The sequence below is a fragment of the Oryctolagus cuniculus genome, chromosome 7 (genome assembly GCF_051225735.1).
Source record: "Oryctolagus cuniculus isolate XC-2025 breed Fujian yellow rabbit chromosome 7, ASM5122573v1, whole genome shotgun sequence".
Lineage (NCBI taxonomy): Eukaryota > Metazoa > Chordata > Mammalia > Lagomorpha > Leporidae > Oryctolagus > Oryctolagus cuniculus.
This window is the reverse complement of record NC_142873.1, coordinates 61,539,755-61,563,451: the sequence shown is the minus strand read 5'-3', so window position 1 is coordinate 61,563,451 and position 23,697 is coordinate 61,539,755. Positions and strand designations below refer to the sequence as shown.

General features: G+C 43.1%; 1 protein-coding gene across 2 annotated transcripts in view; it reads right to left on the bottom strand.

The window, feature by feature from the left end:
* Positions 1-5,343: 5,343 nt before the first annotated feature.
* PSMA5 (proteasome 20S subunit alpha 5) overlaps positions 5,344-23,697 on the bottom strand; it is a 29,260-nt gene continuing 10,906 nt past the window's right edge. For both annotated transcript variants that reach the window (XM_002715806.6, XM_070077931.2), the window contains 7 exons: positions 21,815-21,941; positions 18,037-18,104; positions 16,715-16,822; positions 16,537-16,595; positions 15,217-15,319; positions 13,333-13,419; positions 5,344-5,593 (listed from right to left, as the gene is read on the bottom strand). In XM_002715806.6, the coding sequence (XP_002715852.1) occupies positions 5,516-5,593; positions 13,333-13,419; positions 15,217-15,319; positions 16,537-16,595; positions 16,715-16,822; positions 18,037-18,104; positions 21,815-21,941 (630 nt within the window). In that variant the 3' untranslated portion in view covers positions 5,344-5,515. The remainder of the gene's footprint in view (positions 5,594-13,332; positions 13,420-15,216; positions 15,320-16,536; positions 16,596-16,714; positions 16,823-18,036; positions 18,105-21,814; positions 21,942-23,697) is intronic.

Below are 23,697 nucleotides of genomic sequence, written 5' to 3'. Positions count from 1 at the left end.
GCCAGTTCTGAATCCTTTAAACCTGACTCCATCCCTTCCAAATGCTAGACACTGGTCCACAGACAAGGTGGCAAGCATAAAGATACAAACTATGGCACTCAGATAAACTGACAAAATGACTTCACCGTAATCTGGCGGAAACTCAGAGGAGGGTATGTTTGCTATGGAGCAAAATGGTGCAGTGCACCCAACCCAGTATTTGCATCAAAGGACTCTGGTCATGTTAACTTGTACAAAGATTCACAACCGTCCATCCCTCCCCGCCACACACACACACACACAAACAACGCCGGTGTGGCAGAAGTGAAGATGTTTCCGAATGCCACCAGGGCAGTCCTCCAAGTTTTGTTACTGGACTGACAAGGAAAGCTTGTGCTGGTGAATACTTTGTTCCTTTCCATAACTACTATGTGTCAGACTATTTTTTAAAATACAAATTATTTAAACGATGCCAACTGAGGAGTGGATCACACGACAGTCAGTTCCAGAAGCATGTGATTAGTTGGGGGGAGAGGAGGGCCTATAAAGGAGTATTTCTTTGTTTGGGTGACACAAAGATGAATAGTCTATTGTCTTACTATAAGAAGAGGAAAAACTCAGCTCAACAGTGCCATCTTCCGGGAGAATGAACAAATACACCTTTTAACTATGTTGCAATTATCATTTACCTTTTTCTTTTTAATTTATTTTTAAGGAATACAAATTTCATAAGTACTTTAGGAATATAGTTATTCTTCCCACCATACCTGCCCTCCCACTCCCCCTTCTCCTCCCTCTCCTCTTCCCAGTCCCATTCTCCATTAAGATTCATTTTCAATTAACTATACACAGAAGCCTAACTCTATACTAAGAGTTTAACAATTTGCGCGCGCATGCGAACACACACACACACAAAATGAGAACTAGTTTTACTGTTAACTCTCATAATACAACTCTTGAAGAGAGGTCCTGCATGGGGAGTTAATGCACAGTGACTCCTGTTGTTAATTTAACAATTAACACTCTTTTATGTATGACATCAGTGACCACCTGAGGCTTTTTTTTTTTTTAAGATTTATTTTGTTTATTTTAAAGACAGAGTTACAGAGAGGGGGTAGAGACAGAGAGAGAGGTCTTCCATCCACTGGTTTACTCCCCAAATGGCTGCATCAGCCAGAGCTGTGCCAATCCAGAGCCAGGAGCCAGGAGCTTCCTCTGGGTCTCCCACATGGGTGCAGGGGCCCAAGGACTTGGGCCATCTTCTACTGCTTTCCCAGGCCATAGCAGAGAGCTGAATCAGAGGAGGAGCAGCCGGGACTAGAATCGGCGCCCATATGGGATGCCAGTGCTTCAGGCCAGGGCTTTAACCCACTGCGCCGCAGTGCCGCAGTGCCGGCCCCAGCATCCGAGGCTTTTGACATGAACTGCTTAGGCTATGGAAGCCTTTTGAATCCACAAACTCTGTCAGTATTTGAACAAGGCTGTAAACAAAGTTAAGTTCTTTCCTCCCTTTAGAGAAAAGAACATCCTTCTTTGAAGGCCACTTCTTTCTGCTGGGATCTCAGAGATCCTTCATGTAGAACATTTTTTGCCACAGTGTCTTGGCTTTTCATGCATGAAATGCTCTCACAGGCTTTTCAGCCAGACCAGGAAGCCTTAAGGGCTGATTCTGAGGTCAAGAATGTTACTTAAAGCAGTTGTCATTCTAAGTCTACTGTGTGGACTGCTTCCCATGTTGGAATATTCTCTCCTTTTAAATTCTATTATCACCAGACACTTGATCCTATTTATATGATCACTTTAACACTTAATCGTATCTATATGTTCACTTTAACACTTAAGATGACATTTTTACCACCAAGCCTAATGGGATTTGGGGGTCCTGTGGCAAGTTTTTAAACTTAGAAGTCCATAGGAATGTACGCAGAACTATACAGCTTTACAGTTACAAACTTCCCATATTCCCATTTTTTACTGAGATCTATTTTCAATTGACTTTATACACGATTAACTTTAACAGTTCAACAAATAGTATGAAGAACCCCCCCCCAAAAACAAACAAAAAAAAAACCTGTTCCTCAACAGTCAAGAGAAGGGCAGCTCAAATCATCCCTTCTTGAAGTGTCATTTTCACTTCTACAGATTTGCTTGTAGGTGCTCAGTTGTCACTTTTCAGGGAGAACATATGGTATTTGTCCCTTTGGGACTGGCTTAATCCACTCAGCAGGGTGTTTTCTAGATTGATCCATTTTGTTGCAAATGATGATTTCATTTTTTTTTTTTTACTTCTGTGTAGTATTCTATCGTGTACATATCCCATAATTTATCTAGTCTTTGGTTGACGGGCATTTAGGTTGATTCCATGTCTTAGCTATAGTGAATTGAGCTGCAATAAACATGAGGTGCAGATAACTCTTTTGTTTACTGATTTCATTCCCCTCGGGTAAATTCCCAGGAGTGGGATGGCTGAGTCATATGGTAGGTCTATATTCAGATTTCTGAGGTTACCTCCATTCTGTCTTCCTTAGTGGTTTTATCAGTTTACATTCCCACCAACAGTGTATTAGGGTAACTTTTTTCCCCACATCCTTGCCAGCATTTTTTTTTTTTTACAATGATTTATTTATTTAACTTAAAAGTCAGAGTTACACAGAGCGAAGAGGAGAGGCAGAGAGAGGTCTCCCATTTGCTGGTTCACTCCCCAGTTGGCCTCAAAGACCTGAGCTGTGCCGATCTGAAGCCAGGAGCCAAGATCTTCCTCTGGGTCTCCCATGCAGGTGCAGAGGCCCAAGGGCTTGGGCCATCATCTCCTACTGCTTCCCCAGGCCATAACAGAGAGCAGGATGGGAAGTGGAGCAGCCAGGACTCAAACCGGCACCCAGATGGGATGCCAGCGCTGCAGGCGGTGGCTTTACCCACTACACCAGTGCTGGCCCCCAGCATTTATTGATTTCTGTATGACAGCCATTCTAACTGGGGTGAGGTGAAACTGCATTGTGATTTTGATTTGCATTTCCCTGACAGCTAGTGCTCCTGAACATTGTTTCAATTGTCTGTTGGCCATTTGGATTTCCTCTTTTGAAAAATCTGTTTATTTCCTTTGCCTATCTCAACTGGGTTGTTTACCTTTATTTTTGATGTGTTGCATTTACTTAATCTACGCTTACTGTATTTCCTAAAACTCTAACGGTTGCTGGGGACATGGTGTTAGTTTGCATGTGGCCCTGCGAAAATGTTTGGGTGAATACTTAGTATTTCACTTTTGTCTTTTTAATTTTTTTTATTTATTCGACAGAGTTCTAGACAGTGAGAGAAAGAAAGGTCTTCCTTCCGTTGGTTCACTCCCCAAATGGCCACTACGGCTGGCGCGCGTTGATCCAAAGCCAGGAGCCAGGTGCTTCTCCTGGTCTCCCACATGGGTGCAGGGACCCAAGCACTTTGTCCATCCTCCACTGCCTTCCCGGGCCACAGCAAAGAGCTGGACTGGAAGAGGAACAACCTGGACTAGAACCCAGCACCCATACGGGATGCCGGTGCCACAGGCAGAGGATTAAGTGAGCCATGGTGCCGGCCCCTCACTTTTGTCTTATGACACAGGCACTAGGTATAAATGTTGCAGTCAGTTCTCCTTTGTGAAAAACTGCACACAAGGTCATACTGTGTAGGGCTAAAATATGCAAATTTACCTTATTACTAAAACCTACCTTTTTCTCCAGAACTACATCCAATGGCACAAAGATGAATAGAGAGCGATGACACATCATAAAACCCTCTCCTTCAATCATTTCTGCACAAGAAACTTGTTTTAATATTCAACACAAAACCAAAGCTCTCTTTGGAGAATGTACATTATTAAGTATTAAGGGCATGAAATTTACCATTTTAACAGGCAGAAATGCACATTGTCCAGGCAGAAGGGAAACCACATAAACTGGAGATGCATTTTTTCCCCTACATGATGTACGTGGCCCAGACACAGTTCCTCTTCCTGGAGCACCATGTGCTTTGCCCTCTTCTGTACTACCTACAGTGTCAGAGGGAATATCGTTTACTTCCTGGTTCCCCCTCCTAGCAGTGAGTTTCACTAGGAGCAGAGTGTACTTAGCATTTTCACAGCTCTGCTTAATACACTGTTTGGTATATAGGTGATAGGTGCTCAATGAATTTGTTAAAGGAATCAACTGGAGCTGACAGGATTTTTCAATGCTATTCTCTAGTAGGACTTAATAAAATGTTAAGAGGGATACAATCACCAGACTTCTCTGGAACATGGTGCCAATACACTCTAATACCCTACTGTCCTTGTGTGCATCTAGTGCAATTTCTTTCTTTCAAATGCTTCCTGTCATTGCAGTTTCCAAATGCATATAAGCACATTATTTTTTGCTTTAATTACAGGATGAACTTAGTATGAATTCAGCCTACTCAAACAGTCACAACTTAAACATCACAGAGTACACTTTCTAATAAAGACCACACATGGAGCCCAGCAAGTGGTTCTGGCGTCCTCATTAGTAAATCAACTCTCATTTATGAATTAATCAATTCTATATCATCCATGAATTAGCTCAAGTACATCTCAAATCTCCATAATATTTCCATATTAATACACAAGCAGGTGTTCTGAAACCACAAAATCTGAATTCAAGGCCCAACAGCTTAATTTCTGTGTCCACAGCCTTAGATTCCTCTATTTAGAGATAATGACAGCTACTTCCTGTGGTTGTTTTTGAGGCTGAAATTGTTAAATTCTTTAACACTCTCAACAAGCCATATCATGGCAGCTCTAATGGGAGATGTCACAACACATCCCAACAGTCTAACGTAAACTGCTTCTGAATTCTACAATTCTCTTACTGATTTGGTTGAGATTTGTAGCCGACTGCCAGTGAGGCCCTGATTGTGGATTTTCTATAGTCCTTAACTTTATAAAAAGGAAAATCTCTTCCCAAATTGTTCATTCAGACACAAGAACTAGTAAGTACAACACTCTAAGTGGCTTATTCCAATCTGTCAATGTTTTGAGGAGGGCCTCAGATCATGCCCTTGATGATCAGTGAATATCATCTTATTCCTTAAGGACAGCAGCAAAATACCTATTTACTTAAGAGAAACCCCAGGACTGAAGTAGACTTACAGTGGTATTACCATGATCTAACCACCAAGAAGAGCTGGATGAGTTTGAGATAATTTACCAAGACCAAGGGGTCCACTGCTGGAACTGGCTGTTCTAAGGACCACTGAAAGAATTTTAGAACAGGAGCTTTAATAAGGTATTAACAGACATTAATATCACTATCTTTTTTGCCCACTAACATAAGCATTTCAAGACAAGACTGCATTTTAAAAGAACAGTCTACTAAATATCTTAAAATTTCTTTATTTCAGAACTGTCTTTATGTACAGACATCATTAAAAAAAAAAAAAAAAAGCACATAGACTGGAGATTTTCCAAGGAATAGGAGCTGGAAATAAAATTTAAGGGCAATCGGGAGAACTGAAATTGTCCCTGGAAAGTTGTGAGGCTCACACTTCCTTAAATGTCCTTGATAACCTCTTCAAGCTCTTCCTTTGTGAACATGTGGAAATTCTGGCCAGGCTGCACCGTGGCTAGCTGCAAAGAAAACAGAGAAGGGTTCATGAGCTGGGCTCGATTACCCTCGCATGGTCAGGAGAAGCCAGGCCACTGACACAGCTGTTCTTTAGGAACTAAGGGATCTGCTGTCCCTGGGATGGCCTTTCCAGGCAGCGGGCCCCTAAAATAGCTCTCTGACTCCAAAATAAAAATTCGTATTGACCAAATTTTCTGTTTTCAGGCTAATCCACCGTGAAATAGTTAACCAAATACCTAGTATCATTGTCACCTCATGAAGTTACTTCAACAAGGATCTCAAACTACACAGACTCACTACTTGTTCTGTTAAACACTCCCTTAGCAGCAGATGTTAGCTTAATGGTTAAGATGCTGGTTATAACACCTGTATCCTTCCCTGCTCACTTGTGTCTCACACTGAGTTCTTGGGTTCAATTCCCAGCTCCTGACTCCAGCTACCTGCTAATGCAGACCCTGGGAGGCAGCAATGACGGCTCAAGGAATTGGGTTCCTGTCCCCTACGCGGGAGACCTGGATTGAGTTTCCTGCTTTCAGCTTCAGCCTAGCCCAGTTCTGACCACTGCAGGCAACTGGACGAGTGACCCAGATGGGAAGCCTGCCTTTCTCTCTCTGCCTCTTAAATAAGTAGTTCTTTTTAAAAAGATTTTTCTTTAGAGGCTGGCATTGTGGCATAGCAGGTAAAGCTGTTGCCTGCAGTGCTGACATCCCATATGGGTGCCAGTTCGAGTCCTGGCTGCTGTACTTCCGATCCAGTTCTCTGCTACGGCCTGGGAAAGCTGTAGAAGATGGCTCAAGTCCTTGGGCCCCTGTACCCATGTGGAGACCCGGAATAATCTCCTGGCTTTGGATCGGCACAGCTCTGGCTGTTACGGCCAATTGGGGAGTGAACCAGGAAATAGAAGAGCTCTCCCTCTCGGACTCTCCTTCTGACTTTCAAAATAAATAAATAAATCTTTTTTTTTTTTTTTTTGACAGGCAGAGTTAGACAGAGAGAAAGGTCTTCCTTCCATTGATTCACCCCCCCCAAAGGCCGCTACAGCCGGCGCTGTGCCCCTCCGAAGCCAGGAGCCAGGTGCTTCCTCCTGGTCTCCCATGCGGGTGCAGGGCCCAAGCACTTGGGCCATCCTCCACTGCCCTCCCAGGCCACAGCAGCACAGCAGAGAGCTTGACTGGAAGAGGAGCAACCAGGACTAGAACCCAGGGTGCCAGCGCTGCAGGTAGATTAGCCTAGTGAGCTGAGGCGCCAGCCATAAATAAATCTTTAAAAAAAAAAAAAAAAAAAAAAAATCACCTGCCAGCGCCTCAGCTCACTAGGCTAATCCTCCGCCTGCGGTGCCGGCACCCTGGGTTCTAGTCCCAGTCGGGGCACCGGATTCTGTCCCGGTTGCTCCTCTTCCTATCCAGCTGTCTGCTGTGGCCCAGGAATGCAGTGGAGGATGGCCCAAGTGCTTGGGCCCTGCACCCGCATGGGAGACCAGGAGAAGCACCTGGCTCCTGGCTTTGGATCAGTGCAGCACACTGGCCACAACACGCAAGCTGTAGCAGCCACTTGGGGGGTGAACCAACGGAAAAGGAAGACCTTTGTCTCTCTCACTGTCTAACTCTGCCTGTACAAAAAAAAAATCACCTTCAATAAGTAGTAGTATTGTTGTTAGGCACTTTCTCTCTAACAACCCAAACTTTCTTTCTAAAAATTTTTATTTATCTACATTCATTTTATTTGAAAGGGAGAGAGAGAAAGACAAACAAGAGAGAGATCCTCCATCTCTTGGTTCATTCCAAAAACCCACAACAGCCAGGGTTGGGAAAAGACAGAGCCAGGAGCACAGAATTCAATCTGGGTCTCCCATGTGAATGGCAGGGACCCAAGTACTTGAGCCATCATCTGTTGCCTTCCAAGTTGTGCACCAGCAGGAAACTGCATCAGAAGCAGAGAAGTCAGAACTTGAACTGGGCACTAGGATATGGGATGCAGGTATCCCAAGGTACATTTTAAGTACTATGACAAATGCCTACCTCTTGTTTGTTTTTTAGTTACTGGCCATGAAAAGATTCCATTAACACAGGTATCGGGTATCAGCTGTGACAAAAGATATCAATGATAACCACTAGTTCAGATTATTAGCTATTTTTTAACTTATTTGAGAGGAAGAATGACAAGAGAAATCTCCCACCTGCTGGTTCACTGTCTAAATGCCCACAACAGCCAGGGCTGGGCTAGGCTGATCTGAAAGTCAGGAACTCAATGTGAGTCTCCTGTGTGCATCTTTCAGGGACCCAATTACTCAAGCCACCATCGCCAGCAGCCTCCCAGAGTGTACATTAGCAGGAAGCTGGAATTGCAAGTAGAGCCAGGACTCAAACTCAGGCACTCTGATATGAGATATGGGCATTCTGACAAGGACCTTAACTGCCACAACGAATTCCTGCCCCTAATAATCTATTTAAGAAACAAAATCTAGGATCACACATGCTTATTTTCAAATTTAACTAAAACTACCAGGTTTTCCATGATCTATGTTGATGACTTATTCCCCATATTTTAAGGGAGTAAGTACCACTTCATATTTTCCTCAAAAGCTTTTGTGTTTTATCTGTTTCAAATGTCATTTCCTTGGGGTAGGCACTGTGGTAGAGCAGGTTAAGTCCCTGTTTTGGATTGCCCACATTCCATACTGGAGTGCATGGGACTGAGTCCCACCTCCACTTCCAATTCAGCTTTCTACTAATGCACACCCTGGGAGGCAGCAGGTGATGACTCAAGTCCTTGGGTCAATGCCATCCACAGTTGCAGACATTTGGTGAATGAACCAGCAGACGGAATCTCTCTCTCTTTCTTGCTCTGCCTTTCAATTAAAGAAAAATATGAACTTAAATTTCCTCATATTGTCTTTAATTTAAAAACACTACAGCATATTTTAGTAATATCCACTACTGACATTTAATATAATTTGAAAGCTATAGAGAAAATGATCATAGTCCAGCTACATGATTTTTTTCTCTTATTTATAAGTAAAATACACTAAAAAACTACTGTACATCTTAAGACACCTGATGATCTGGCCCAGAAATACTTAAAAGGATGTGGGTGAGGCAGGGAGTGAGTGAGGGACAAGGAGCTAGGGACTGCCAACACCCAAGCCATGCACACCACCCAAATCCCAGTGCCAATTCAACATGGCTGAAGCCTTGGCACCTATCCCCTATCAGGCAGCTAAGCCTCACTTTCCATGAGGCACCAGATGCCACGACACATTCTTGGAGATCACCCTGTGTGCTGCAGCCTCATCCCAAACCCCGTGTCCTTTGATTCTTCAGTCAGGCCCTGCCCTGAGCACCGTCCTTACCCCATACAAAGGACGACCCCTACCAGGGTTGGGGCAGTTCTTCCCCAAGAGGTTGCCTGCACTCATGTCTGAGTGGGTTCTATCTCTCTGCCTTTCAGTGAATCCTGCTTTTCTGCTCACCTCTTAGAAAACAGTTCTCCTCCCAATACAAGAGTCATGTCCACACAGACTGAGTTCCGATCTAAATGTATTTAAAAACACATGTTACGACCTTTTTTTTTTTTTTTTTTTTTTTGACAGGCAGAGTGGACAGTGAGAGAGAGACAGAGAAAGGTCTTCCTTTTGCCATTGGTTCACCCTCCAATGGCCGCCGCGGCTGGTGCACTGCGGCCGGCACACCGCACTGATCCAAAGCCAGGAGCCAGGTGCTTCCTCCTGGTCTCCCATGGGGTACAGGGCCCAAGGACCTGGGCCATCCTCCACTGCACTCCTGGGCCACAGCAGAGAGCTGGCCTGGAAGAGGGGCAACCGGGACAGAATCCGGCACCCCGACCAGGACTAGAACTGGTGTGCCGGCGCCACAGGCAGAGGATTAGCCTAGTGAGCCGCGGCGCCGGCCACTACCACTTCTCTTAAGGTATAATGTCTCTACTTGACCATTGCTGACATGAAGACAGAAAGAAAGTCAATAAACAGGAAAAGAGCAAGGGCCTGTAGAATTTTCTCATCAGGTCTCTCATGGCTCACTGGCCAACCCTTCAAAAACATTAAAAAGCCAAAACCCAGCAACCAGACACACTGATTAGACCACAGAATCAGAATACAAATCAATAATAACAGCATTTGAACCAAGCACTGCCTTCAGGAAGTTACTCATCACTAGATGAGTAAAAATAACCCCTTATATTTACATAATGACAAATGGCATTTACATAACGAATATGATACTGTTCTCTCACTTGACTTTCAAAAAACCTTTGTGAGACAAAACAGTTATTTTCTTTCATTTATTCCACCAATAATTAATCACTATGCTAATTAGCTTTTATACAACTGTGGACTAGAGTTGTACTAGGGACCAGGGAAGCAAAAATGAAGAAAATTATTTTGGAGTGGACATTTGGCCTGGTGTTGACACACTGGTTGGGCTGCCTGTATCCCATCAGAGTACATGGCGTGAAGTCCCAGCTCTGCTTCCCAGTCCAGTGTCCTGCTAATGCACACCCTGGGGGCAGCAGTGGTGACTCAACCAGTTGAGTCTCCACCATCCATGTGGGAAACATAGATTGAGTTCCTGGCCTCAGGCTCAGCCCAGCCATGGCCACCTTACACATTTGGGAGGCAAATAGAGGATGGGAGTTCTTACTCTCTCCATCCCTCTCAAATAAACAAACTTAAAAAAAAAAAAAAAAAAGGAGGAATACCTATCTCACAGAGATGTTATGGAGAGGAAAAGAGTAAACACACGCAGATGACTTCAGAGGTTGCATACTATACCATGAAAACCTGGAATTAATCTTGGAGACAGTAAGCATCAGAAATGTTTTTTAAGTCGTGAAGATTGATATAAATGTTGACTGGAAAATCTACTCTATTAGCACCCATGAAGAAAACACGGACTGAAATGCAGGAAAGCAGAAAACTAAATAAGAAACGTATGAAAACATACAAAGCAGGAGGAAGAAAAGGGACTGGGAAGGCACTAGGAGCAGGGATGGAGAGTGCCAGTGACATGGCAAGGGGACAACGACATGATTTAGTGACAGGAGAGGGAAGCCAAAGTCATCTAGGTTTCTGGTGTGAATGGTAAGTACTCCGATGGTGCCATCAACCAGAATTAGGGGAATGGGAAGAGGAAATGGTTTTCAGGAAAGATAATCATTTTTATTTTAGAGCTGTCAGATTCAGACAAGAAAGATCAAATAATAGTTCTAAAAAGTAATCAGAAAATCTGACAAGCAGAAATTATCTTAGCAAGTAGCAGTCTCAGAAATAGTAAAAGTCAAAACAAATGGTAGTGATTAAAAAATAAACAAGAGGAGATGCCTTATGATTCCTGATTATGGATTATATTTGGCAGAGACTTGCACTAAAGGTAAAAAATCAGGACAGATGGAATGGCACTCAGCAATAACATACTACACACAAGAGACACGCAACACGAACCTCAGAACCGTGATGCTGAGCAGGTGTTAGACAGAGTACATGAGCACAGTCCATTTATATAAAGTCCTAGAACATGAAACCATTATTTATAGAAAGTAGATCACTGTGGGGGAGTGACTACAAAGGGGTATGAGGGAACTTTTCAGGAGGAAGGAAATGTTCCCTATCTTGACTGTGGTGGCAGATCAAAAATGTAATGAACTGTATCCTTAAAATGGATGCATTTTACTGTATATAAATTTGACCTCAACAAAATGCCCTTTTAAAAATGACAAGCAGGGAGCCAGCACTGTGGTGTATCAGGTTAAGCTGCCACCTGGGACACAACATCTCATATTGGTTTGATTCTGGGCTACTCCATCCAATCCACCTTCCTGCTGATATGCCTGAGAAGACAAATACACAGGCCACTGCCACTCATGTGGGAGACCAGGACAGAGTTCTTGGCTCCTGACTTTGGCCTGGCATGCAATTCTTTTACTCATCCACATCATCCATAATGAATTTCCCGAATATTCCCCTTCTCCTCCCTTTCACTGCTGCACTCGTCCACCCTCAGCAGGTGAGCCAACAATCACCAGGGAAACAGAGGACACCACTCCAGGCCTACCTATCTTTACTCATCGTGATCCCTTCCCTCCTACCTACATGTACCATTCGTGGTAACATTCAGAATTTGGCCCATCCCTCTCCAGACTCACTTCTTCCCAGTCTTTTATATCTTACACTCAAGTGTCCTTCAGAAAGTCTGTTGAAAGGGGGAATTAAAAGATTATTTTATTTTGATAAAAAATCTTTGAAATCTGTGCATTTTTTTCATAATACACATTTTCCATGCACTTTCTGAAGACCCACTCCATAGATAATTTCAAATTTTTTTTTCACTAAAATAAAAGTTATCTTTTAATTCCATTTTCCATGAACTTTTTAAAGAACCCTCCTATATCTGACATACCAGTAATGAGACAAAACCCCCAAGTTTTTCTTTTATGTACAATGCTATTTTACATCTTTTGAGACTTTGTGCTTGTTGCTCCCTTCTCCAGACACTGCCTCTTTCAGGAAGCTCTCCTAATGCCCTCATCTAAGTTGTATGTTCTATTTTTTTTTTTTTAATTTACTTGACAGGTAGAGTTATAGACAGTGAGAGAGACAGACAGACAGAATGGTCTTCCCTCCGTTGGTTCACTCCCCAAATGGCCACTACGGCCGGTGCTGCGCCAATCCGAAGCCAGGAGCCAGATGTCTCTTCCTGTTCTCCCATGTGGGGCCAGGGGCACAAGCACTTGGCCATCCTCCACTGCCCTCCCGGGCCACAGCAGAGAGCTGGAATGGAAGAGGGGCAACCGGGACTAGAACCTGGCGCCCATATGGGATGCCAGTGCCGCAGGTGCAGCATTAACTAAGTGAGCCACAGTGCTGGCCTAAGTTGTATGTTTTCATGGCAATCTGTTCTTATTGATAGTACAGAAGTATCACCTCAAACTCCTATTATCCATATGTTCCTTAAACTACCCAGTGTAATGTAGTCACTGGATTTTCTGTAGCTGTATCCTGCCATCTAGCATAGCACCTGCCTTATGATGGGTACTTGATATAAAGCTGAATGCATTTTATCATCCCCTTTTCTATCCACTAATTTCTTCTCAGTTTATTCAAGTATTTTCACATCTTTCCCCATCCTTTCAGAAATAAAACTCCTTTTTTTCAATGCTGTCTTCTGCTGACACTAACCAAACTTCTTGAGGAAGTAATATAGTCTTGATTTCTACTTTATCACCTCCCTTTCACTCTTTAACTCATTGAATTCTGACTTCTGCCATCACCACTGTGGTGGAATGAGAAGGCCATGCCAAGATGGCTGCTGGCAAGCGAGCGTCACTTACTCAGGAATGGCTTTGAAACCCACCTGGCAAAGGAGACTGCCTGGCAACAGACTGTGATTGGTTGGGGCATAGACCACCCCTTGACCGGATTGGCTGGTCTTGGCTATATAAGCTGTTGTACTAATGCTGGCCTCAAGCCCACTTTCACCAGACTCCCGGGGTCTGTGTGGTGACTCCGAGCCTCTTGCACCCACCATGCTCCTCCTCTCAGAAACGAATCCACTGCAACACTGTTAAGAAATCAACTGCAACACACCACCTTACTAAAGCTACTTATTATTCAGAGGCTATCAATAACTTAAGAGCATAGCATACAAGAATGTGACTTTCTCCATCTAGTCCATCTTCAGCAGTGGGAGCTACAGTATCTGGAAAACAAAAACAAAAAACAGCCAAGTACCTCTATGTTAGTTGCATTCAGCTTCTCCTCCATGACTTGTTTGAGGATGATGAGTGAAGATTTGATTGCTTCTTTCAGTGTCATTGACTTGAAACAAAAAAGGTGACAAAATGAGTCATTAATGTACATAATTCCTCCATTCTTCAAAGAGCTCCCTTTTAACTACCCGAAGGAATGATTTAGCAAGTATTAATAAAAATCAGACATCTTAATTAGTACAGTCTGTTGCAAGTGTATCCAGAATTCCAATAGATAATAAATAAGTAAAACCCACTTATTCAGAGAAACCAATACCATATTTTAAGGTAAAACAAAGTTGCCAACTTGGATTTAGTGATGGTAAGGAATTCTTCTATTATGGCCGTGTCCAAATACTGATGCAGTATATGGTCACAGAAGGCTTCCACAGCCTTGGCAGCCCATGGCAAGAGCCTCAGATGATGACTGACATCATAAATAAGAGTGTTAATTGTTAAAGGAACAACAGAAGTCACTGTGCACTTACTCCCCATATAGGACTTCTGTCCCTAATGAGTTGTAATATGAGAACTGACTGCAAATTTTGTTCCCAAACTGTACTTTATATGTTGTGTGTGTGTGCATGGGTGCAAACTGTTGAAGTCTATGCTTAGCGTGGAGTTGGTCCTCTGCATATAAAGTCAAATTAAAAATGAACCATAATGAAGAAGAAGATGGGAGAGGGAATGGGAATGGGAGAGGGAGAGGGAGAGGGAGAGGGTGGGGGAGAGAAGGTGGGATGGGAGGGAAGTGTGGGGATTTGGGGGAAAGAACCACTGTATTCCTAAAGTTCTATCTATGAAAAAAATGGATTTATTACATAAAAACTTAAAAAAAAAACACAAAAAAAGAATTCCTCTAAATTTTAATTTAGAATTAAGACAATGTAATACTGATATCCCATGAATAAAAATACCCTAAATCTAAGAAGGCAAATTGAGAGTTCAGAAACACACTTTTTTTTTTTATTTGAAGATAGAGTTAGACAGTGAGAGAGACAGAAAGACAAGCAGTCTTCCATGGCTGCCATGGCTGGAGCTACGCAGATCCGAAGCCAGGAGCCAGGTGCCTCCTCCTAGTCTCCCATGCGGGTGCAGGGGCCCAAGCACTTGGGCCATCCTCCACTGCCCTCCTGGGCCACAGCAGAGAGCTGGACTGGAAGAGGGGCAGCCGGGACTAGAACCCGGCGCCCATATGCGATGCCAGTGCCATATGCGGAGGATTAGAGTCATTAGAGCCATGGCGCCGGCCCCTAGAAATCATTTTTTTTTTTTAATTCTGTTTTGTGCCTAATTGCTCCCACATATAAAATCACTACTACTAGCAATCGATATGAACAGGCATCCCTGTAGGAACTACCCAAATGGTAAGTATGGCAGCCTTTAGTTACACCAATGAGCTACCCAAATCAAATCTGCCAAATGCCCAGAGGCTCTGAGAACCAGGGTAGAAAGCTTTTGCTAAGCAAAGCTGTGAGGGTAGAGAATAAACACGTGTCCCTACCATGGTATATCACTCAGCAGTGAAAAGGAACTACCTATTGATAAAACGACATGAATGACTCTCAGAGTCAGTATGTTAAAAACAATAAGAAAAAAATACAAACTGTAAAATTCCATTTATAAAAAGTACAAGAACAAAAAAATGCACCTACAGTGGTAAACATGGTTACAAGGGAGGGGAAAAGTTGATGAGAAGGTGGATGAGCACTTTAAGGGTGATGATGGAAGTACTGTGCATACTTTAGGATGAGGTTCCAAGGAGGTATAAAACTGTCAAAACTCACAGAACTAAACTATTAATGTCTGTATATTTTATTATATGCAAGTTATTTGACTTCAGAAATAATAACAGGATAAATATTACCTTGTGGTAAACTTCCTGCAAGGAGCTCTGGGCCCCCTCTGAGGCAGAGCCAATTGCTCGAGCATCACACTGTACAAAGGTTCCAGATGGGTCCATGTGAAACCTGTAAAGAGGATCCAAATGCTTCACAGTGATGACATATTATGTAACAAACATATCACTAAAAGAGATAAATGTTTGACCATGCAGCCAAGAAACGCCACTGAAACACCAAGGCGCAGAGCCAAAAGATGTTCTATGTCTGGAAAACTGGATCTTTTTTTTAGATTGATTTATTTATTTGAAAGACAGAGTGACAAGGAGGGTTGGGGAGGAAGAGAGAGGGAGAAAGAGAGGGCAAAGAAAGAGAAAAAGAGAAAAGTCTTTCATCTATTGATTCACTCTCCAAATGGCTGCAATAGCTGGGGATGAGCCAGGCCCAAGCCAGGAGCTTCTTCCAGGTCTCCCACGTGGGTGCAGAGGCCCATGCACTTGGACCATCCTCTGTTGCCCTCCGAGGCACATTAACAAGGAGCCAAACTGGAAGCAGAGCAGCTGGGATTTGAACCCGTGCTCCGACATAGGATGCTGGTGTCAGTAGCATTAACCCCAACAGAAATTGGATCTTTTAAATAGTATTTAAGAAAAGTAGCAATTTCCTCAGAGACTTAGAAGTATAGTATACATAATTATGGTACTCATATACATTTATCCAAATAGGATTTGAGGATGAAGACCAGAAAAACAAAACTCTTAAACATACGCTGAGTACAGTAACAAAGTTACTTCTAATTCTTCCTAAAATTACCACTGATTCCAAAGGGAAGTTCTCTATAGAACCCCCAATGTGTTGGTCTAAATAGCAGAGAACTGGGAATTTGTACAGCAGGTTAAGCTCCCGCCTGTGATGCATAGGAGCACAGGTTTGAGTCCAAGCTGCTCTGCTTCTCACCCAGCTCCCTGCTGATGCACCTGGGAAAGCAGAAGATGACCCAATTACTTGGGCCCCTGCCACCCACATGGGGATCTGGCTCCTTAGCTTCAGTATGACCCACCCCTAGCCTGGCCCAGTCCAGTTGTTGTGGCCTCTTGCGGTGTAAACCAGTGAACAGAAGATCTCTCTCTTTCTGTGTCACTTTGCCTTTCAAATAAATAAAATAAACCTTAAAAAAAAAAAAGAGGAAAGAAAGCACACTGAAATTTAGCAACATAAGTCCCTTTTCTACATCTCTACAAATAATCTTCTCATTAATTTAAACTACCAGTCCTACCCTAAATTAAAATACACATACACACACTCCCTCCAAACATAGGAGGAAAAAATGGCAAAACAGTACTTACAGCTGGGGTCCTTTTTCATCAACTCCCCCAAATAACAGTGCTACTCCAAAGGGACGAGACTAGAATCAAAAGGAAGAGTGATTAAACTAAGTGGCTATAAAGGAAGGAGATTGAGGAGGCTGGGAAAGATATACAGAGGACAAACTGTAAGAAAACTTGACACAAGCTTCATACTCACCATGGCACCTGGATCTGCATCTTCTTCTCCAAACTGTAGAGCCAAATTTGATACAGCCTGGGTCACACTCTCCACTGTCATTGTCTCGTTGTAAGTGAACCAATGGTTCTAGAAGAAGAGCAAAGAATGGTACACATTTCAAGTACGAAGGGCATTAGAGCAGCCCGCCAGCTTACTATATGCATCTCTTTGAACTGTGGTTGAGAACTGAAGCTTCAAATGCTTTTCTTAATTAACACCAACATGAGTATGTGGGACTGTATGAGAGAAGAGAAACAGCTCTGGAAACAAACATATCGAAAGGACTCTAAGCAACGAAGGACTAGAGAATCATCCTTTGATAAACAGGATTAACCCCTGAAAGCATAAGTTCAGTCTTTTTATAAGGTGATCACTGACAGCCAAGTGTCACTTTCCCTCAACGGCCCTAAGTTATCATTCTATTGTTCTTTAAGGTAAATGACTTATTCCTACTTAAGTACTGAGAGAAATCTGAAAATAAGCACAAACATTTTTACCATGAGATTTTTTTAAAAAAATTTATTTGACAGATAGAGTTACAGACAGAGAGAGAGACAGAGAGAAAGGTCTTCCTTCTGCTGGTTCACCCCCGAAATGGCCGCTACAGCTGGCGCTGCATCAACCCGAAGCCAGGAGCCAAGTGCTTCCTCCTGGTCTCCCACATGAGTGCAGGGCCCAAGCACTTGGGCCATCCTCCACTGCCTTCCCGGGCCACAGCAGAGAGATGGCCTGGAAGAGGAGCAACCGGGACTAGAACCGGTGCCCATACGGGATGCTGGCATCGCAGCCAGAGGATTAACCTAGTGAGCCATGGCGCTGGGCCCTCTAGCCTACTCTTAAGGCAGCAGGACCACAGTTAAAAAAACAAAATCAGCATTCTTGAGCAGTATTTGTCATCTGGTGTAACAACTCACTAGAGAGCTGTCACCTGCAAGCCTGGCAGCAAAGGCAGTTTTGAGAGGAATGTTCTTTAACTCTGATCACTTCCCACCAGCATGCTCCCACAGAAAGCCAATTAGGGAACAGAATGCAGTGAAAAGCACGCTTGCTTCATAGAAGGCAAATCCAGAAGAAGCAAAAGACTGTAAGTAGTATTGACCAGAGCTTCCTTAAAGCTCCATCTGCTGAATGGCTAAACTCTAAACCCCAGGGAGTTGTAAGTGGGAAGTCTACCCAAAGTCACTCCCAAGAGCCACATCTAAAAATGACACAGATACCTGCAATAAGCCCAGGCAGCTATATCATCGCTAAACAAGAAACTCAAGCATCCTGATAAAAAGAAGAGATGATGCCCATTTTACCTGTGTCTCCACTCTGGCTTTATCAATTAAAGTCTTAGCATCAGCAATAAGCCCACTCATGGCACAACCTGCAATGTAAAAGCAACAGTGATCCAGTGGCCAAAACCTTGTAGGACCCTCCCATCTACTCATGGAAAAACTGAAATCCCAGAGTGGAACCACAACAGCATTCTTAGGGCAATATACCCAGCAGATTAGATGGGAAACGATCTACACTGAACCCAAGTATAATGACGTTATAAACGAAACCATGCACTGTGATCCGTAAGTCCAGACAAGATAGAAGAGCAGCAGCTAACCAAACACAGGTTTCTATATATTATACCTGTAGGCATCCCTTTGGCATTCCTGGTGGGCCAGAATACACTTCTGAACTAAGAAAACTAAGCAAGCACTAATGCCACAACCTGAGAAATAAGGAAAAGAAAGCCACTCACTGTGGGCTACAGTGGAAGACTCTGGAATAAAGCCTTCTCACCTCATTGTCCCAAACACAAACCAACTAGTTAGATTGGAAAGTTTGCCTGACTGTCCAACATACCAAGATTAACAGATGTTACTATTTCCTTCGAGACCTATCTTCTTCCTTGGTCTACCCAACCAACCAGATCCCAAGTTCTGTCAATCTCTTTCTGATCAATCTGTCTGGCATTAGTTCCTTCCTCTCCATTTTCTGGCCAATGCCTCGGTTAAAGCCTTCATCATCTATGTGTTGGAACTATTTTTCTTTCTTTCTCAACAGCAAATTCCCAAACTAGCTCACTTCTCTTTACTTGAGAGGCAGACAGAAACAAGAGAGAGTTCTCCCATCCACTAGTTCACTCCTGAATGCCTACAATGACTAAGACTGGACTGAGGCCAAAGCCAGGAGCTGGGAACTTAATTCAGGTCTCCCAAGTAGGTGGCAGAAACCTAATAACTTGAGCCATCATCTGCTACCTCCAGGGTCTGCAGGAGTGAGGCAGAAGTTGGAGGTAGGTATTGAACCCTGGCACTCTTGATATGGAATCCAGGTGTTTTAACTAGTATGTTAAACACCTGCTTGTTCAGACAACTAAGAAAGTTTTTTGAGGCTGGCACATGGCATAGTGGGTAAGGCCGTTGGCTGCAGTGTTCAAGATCCAGCTACTCCACTTCCAATCTAGCTCTCTGCTATGGCCTGGGAAAGCAGTGGAAGAAGGCCCAAATGCTTGGGCCCCTGCACCCATGTGGGAGACCAGGAAGAAACTCCAGGCTCTGGGCTTTGGATCAGCCAGCTCCGGCCGTTGCAGACATTAGGGGAGTGAACCAGCAGATAGAAGATCTCTTTCTTTCTGCAACTCTTTCAAATGAATAAATAAATCTTTTCTTTTCTTTTTTTTTAAGATTTTATTTTATTTCAGAGGTAGAGTTACAGACACTGAGAGGGAGAGACAAAGAGAAAGGTCTTCCTTCCATTGGTTCACTCTCCAAATGGCCGCAACAGCTGGAACTGCACTGATCCAAAGCCGGGAGCCAGGCACTTCCTCCCGGTCTCCCACACGGGTACAGGGGCCAAAGCACTTGGGCCATCTTCCACTACTTTCCCAGGCCACAGCAGAGAGCTGGATCGGAAGTAGAGCAACTGGGACTAGAACCAGTGCCCATATGTGATGTCGGCGCTACAGGTGAAGGATTAACCTACTGCGCCACCGCACCAGCCTCCAAAGAAATAAATCTTAAAAAAAAAAAAAAAAAAGTTTATTGAGGCCAACACTGTGTTGTAGCAGGTGAAGCCACTGCCTCTAAGCAAGGCATCCCATATGGGCACCAGTTCAACTCCCAGTTGCTCCACTTCCGATCCAGCTCTCTGCTATGGCCTAAAAAAGCAGTACAAGATGGCCCAAGTCCTTGGGCCCCTGCACTCGCATGGGAGACCCGGAAGAAGCTCCTGGCTCCTGGTTCTGGATTGGCATAGCTCTGGCCATTGCAGCCAACTAGAGAGTGAACCAGTAGATCAAAGACCTCTCTCTCAGTCTCTCTCTTTCTCTCTGTGTAACTCTGACTTTCAAATAAATAAATAAATCTTAAAAAAAAAAAAAAGTTTCTTAACTAGTCTCCCTGCCTCTTCAACACCCACAGTTTATCTTTAACAGCATATTGGGATCATACTACCTCATTGCTTAATACCTTTCCCACCACTGCAAAAGGATCAAGTTTAGGCTCTTTGGCGTGGTAAAAAAGGACTTCCACTCTGATCTCAGACTCATCTTTTGTGACAGTTCATCTCCCAGTCATACTAAAAACACTTGTGCCTTGGAACTTTGCTCATTTTTTATTCCCTCTAACGATAATGCTCTCGGCTACTAAACTCTTTGTTCACTGGTAAACTCTTCCTTAGCTTTTAGAATTGAACTCAGCTCAAGCATCTCCTTCATAGAATCCTTTCCTGAAAGCTCTACTACCACTAACTCCAAGCAAAACTAGCTATTTCCTCCTTGACCACTGAGCACACACTAGAATCTTCCTTGGTATCTACACCACTTAATTGCAATTACTTACTCACATCATATCCACCACAATTAGACTGTGTGCTCCTGGAAGACTCTGACTCACTATCTTGTATCTAGCACTGTGTCAGGCACATTGCAGATTCTCAATTTGGTGAATAAAATGACACTGATCTATCTCCAAAAATCAGGTGACTTTGAAATCAACTAGATCAATGCTGTAATCTTCAAGGATTAAATCTGTTTATCTATGAGATGGATAATATAGATTAAGTAAGGGTTCTCAAAAATGTTCAGGACCAGAAGTGTTTTGGATTTCAGATTTTGGATTATTTGAAAATGAAGAATGAGGTATCTTGGGGTGGGATCCAAGTCTCAATAAAAAATTTATGTTTCATATACTCCTCATATAAATAATCTGATGGTAATCCTATACATTAATTTAAGTAATTTTATACACAAAATAAAGTTTGTACACAGTGAACCATCACACTTGTGGTATCACTTGGATACATAGGAAGTTTTGGATTTTTGTGCATTCTGAATTTTAGGATAAGGAATGCTCAACCTGTATCAAGCTCCCAAACTCATAATGGCATTTGGTTCAAAGGCCTTTAAGCAATTAATTATTTTATCAATGTGTCATTAATTACTTGCCTAGATATGAAAGAAAATTTGGATAGCAAACTAAAATGTGCTATAAGTAAACAAAAGTGCTCACTCTGTAATGCTACAATGATACACAGACCAAGACAGGGAATTATAATCACTGAAGAAGGGGGGTAGGATGGGTTAAGGAAAAAAAGGTAAATCTGAAAACTGTGTTAGAAAACTGATCTACTCAGACAATTATTATTACTCTCTGAACCTTAGTCACTCTCAACAACTTTGTGTGGTCTCAGTGGACACCCTAGCTTCCCTCTGAACCTGGTAGCCTCCTACCAGGGCTAACATTATACATTATATACAATATATATACATTATATATTATTATGTAACATATACATTATACATTAATGAAGACCCAGCCATCACAGGGAGCTTGCCTATGATGGCCTATGATGATTAAACCTTGCCACAACAATCATATTTCCCAAGTCTAAATTTGAGGAAGAGAAGAACTTCAGGAATAGGTTAAATAATAAATGAGTTTTGCTTGCTACTCCTCAAGTTGTACACACTGGCCTACTGCCTGGAAAACAACAGCTAACAAGAGGGTAAGGCATGCATCTCATGAACCTTCTTTCAGACATCAGAGAAGTAATTAACCCACACCGGATTCCATAGAACAGCTTTCCCTGACTCCTTACCTATGTGAGCATCAATCTCTACAATTTTCTCAATGCTGCTGGGCTCCATAAGTGGGGAGGTAATTCTCTTCTCCACGGCCAGGCAAACACCCTCTGCTGTCTGGATACCAATAGCTGTAGAACCAAGCTAAAGAGAAACATGTTATGGTTACCATGAACAAGCCAAAGAACAGTTTGCACGTTCACCAGTGATCTCTCTGCACATCTTCACAAGACAGAAGATTTAATCAGCTATACCTAATATGCACAGAACAAGGAGCATCCCTCTATATGCTATTCCTATCAACAGCAAGAACACTGATGTACAGTTACATACTTCTAAAGAGAAAGTTCAATAAAGTCTTGAAAATTCTAAAAAAATGCCAGTCCAATGCAGTGGGAGGTGAATTCTAAAGTTCTAAATATGGATGAGATAGTAATACATCTCTAACGCCTGCTCTGCACCTGGTTTCTTTTCACTTCTGCTATTTATCTTGGTCTATCCCCAAAGGTGATATTTCCTAAACCTCTGGAAAAATAATTGACAAAGGAAGGAAAGGAAGAAGGGAGGGAAGGTGGAGAGAGAAAGAAGAGTAGAAAAGAACTACTACACCATAAAAATATTCAAGGCCAACAGCAGCCTACCATATAGCTTTAATTCATCTCCTGCTCCAAGTTCCCATCCTAGTCATCTACCTATCTATGCTGTTACAAAGGCAAACACAGGGATACATAAAATGCTTAAAATGGTGCCCATTACATAATGAATGAACAAATGTTACTTATTCTTTTTTTCTTTGACAGGCAGAGTGGACAGTGAGAGAGAGAGACAGAGAGAAAGGTCTTCCTTTGCCGTTGATTCACCCCCTAAGTGGCTGCTGCGGCGCACCGCGCTGATCCGAAGCCTGGTCTCCCATGCAGGTGCAGGGCCCGAGGATTTAGGCCATCCTCCACTGCACTCCCGGGCCACAGCAGAGAGCTGGACTGGAAGAGCAGCAGCCGCAACAGAATCCGGCACCCCGATTGGGACTAGAACCCGGGGTGTGCGCCGGCGCCTCAGGCAGAGGATTAGCCTAGTGAGCCGCGGCGCGGGCCATCTCCCCTGGAATACAGTCTTCCTTCTGCCTATCCAGATTCCATCCATCACTCACAAAGCCTGTCAGGACTGTGTTCTCTCCTCTGAACTCCCATTACCATTTAGTTAGACTTACAAACAATGACTGCCAAATGTGAACACCAGACTTGAGCCTGTTATTACAAAAGATGTATGAGTGGATGGAAGATCTTTCTCTTTCTCTGTCATTGCCTGTTAAATAAATCTTTTAAAAAAAGAAATCTTCATCCTCCAAAATGAAAAGTCCATAGATAATATCTAACAAAAAATATAAGTATGTGTTCTAGAAATACAGAGATAAATGCCAAGAATATTATCAGCTAAAAGAGTTTTAAAGTGTTGCCGCTAAGAAGCTGAAAATAGATGGAGCAGGCACCAGAGATTGCTGTGTTTGTTAACAGGCTTATAGAACTTACCTTCTGCCTCTAAAACTATCTACCTATCTATATAAAATATTAAAAAATGGGGCCAGTGTTGTGGCACAGGTTAGGCTGCCACCTATGATACAGGTGCCAGTTTCAGTCCTGGCTGCTGCACTTCTGATCCAACTCCCTGCTAATGCACCTGGGAAAGCAGCAGAAGATGGCCCAAGTACTTGGGTCCCTGCACTCAACATGGGAGATCAGGATGGAGTTTCTGGCTCCTGGCTTCAGCCTAGTCCGGCCCTGGCCACTGTGGCCATTTAGGGAATGAACCAGCAGATGAAAGATCAGATAAAGATCTTTCTGTCTCTCCCTCTCTCTGTAACTTTGCCTTTCAAATAAATAAATAAATCTTAGGGGAAAAAAAA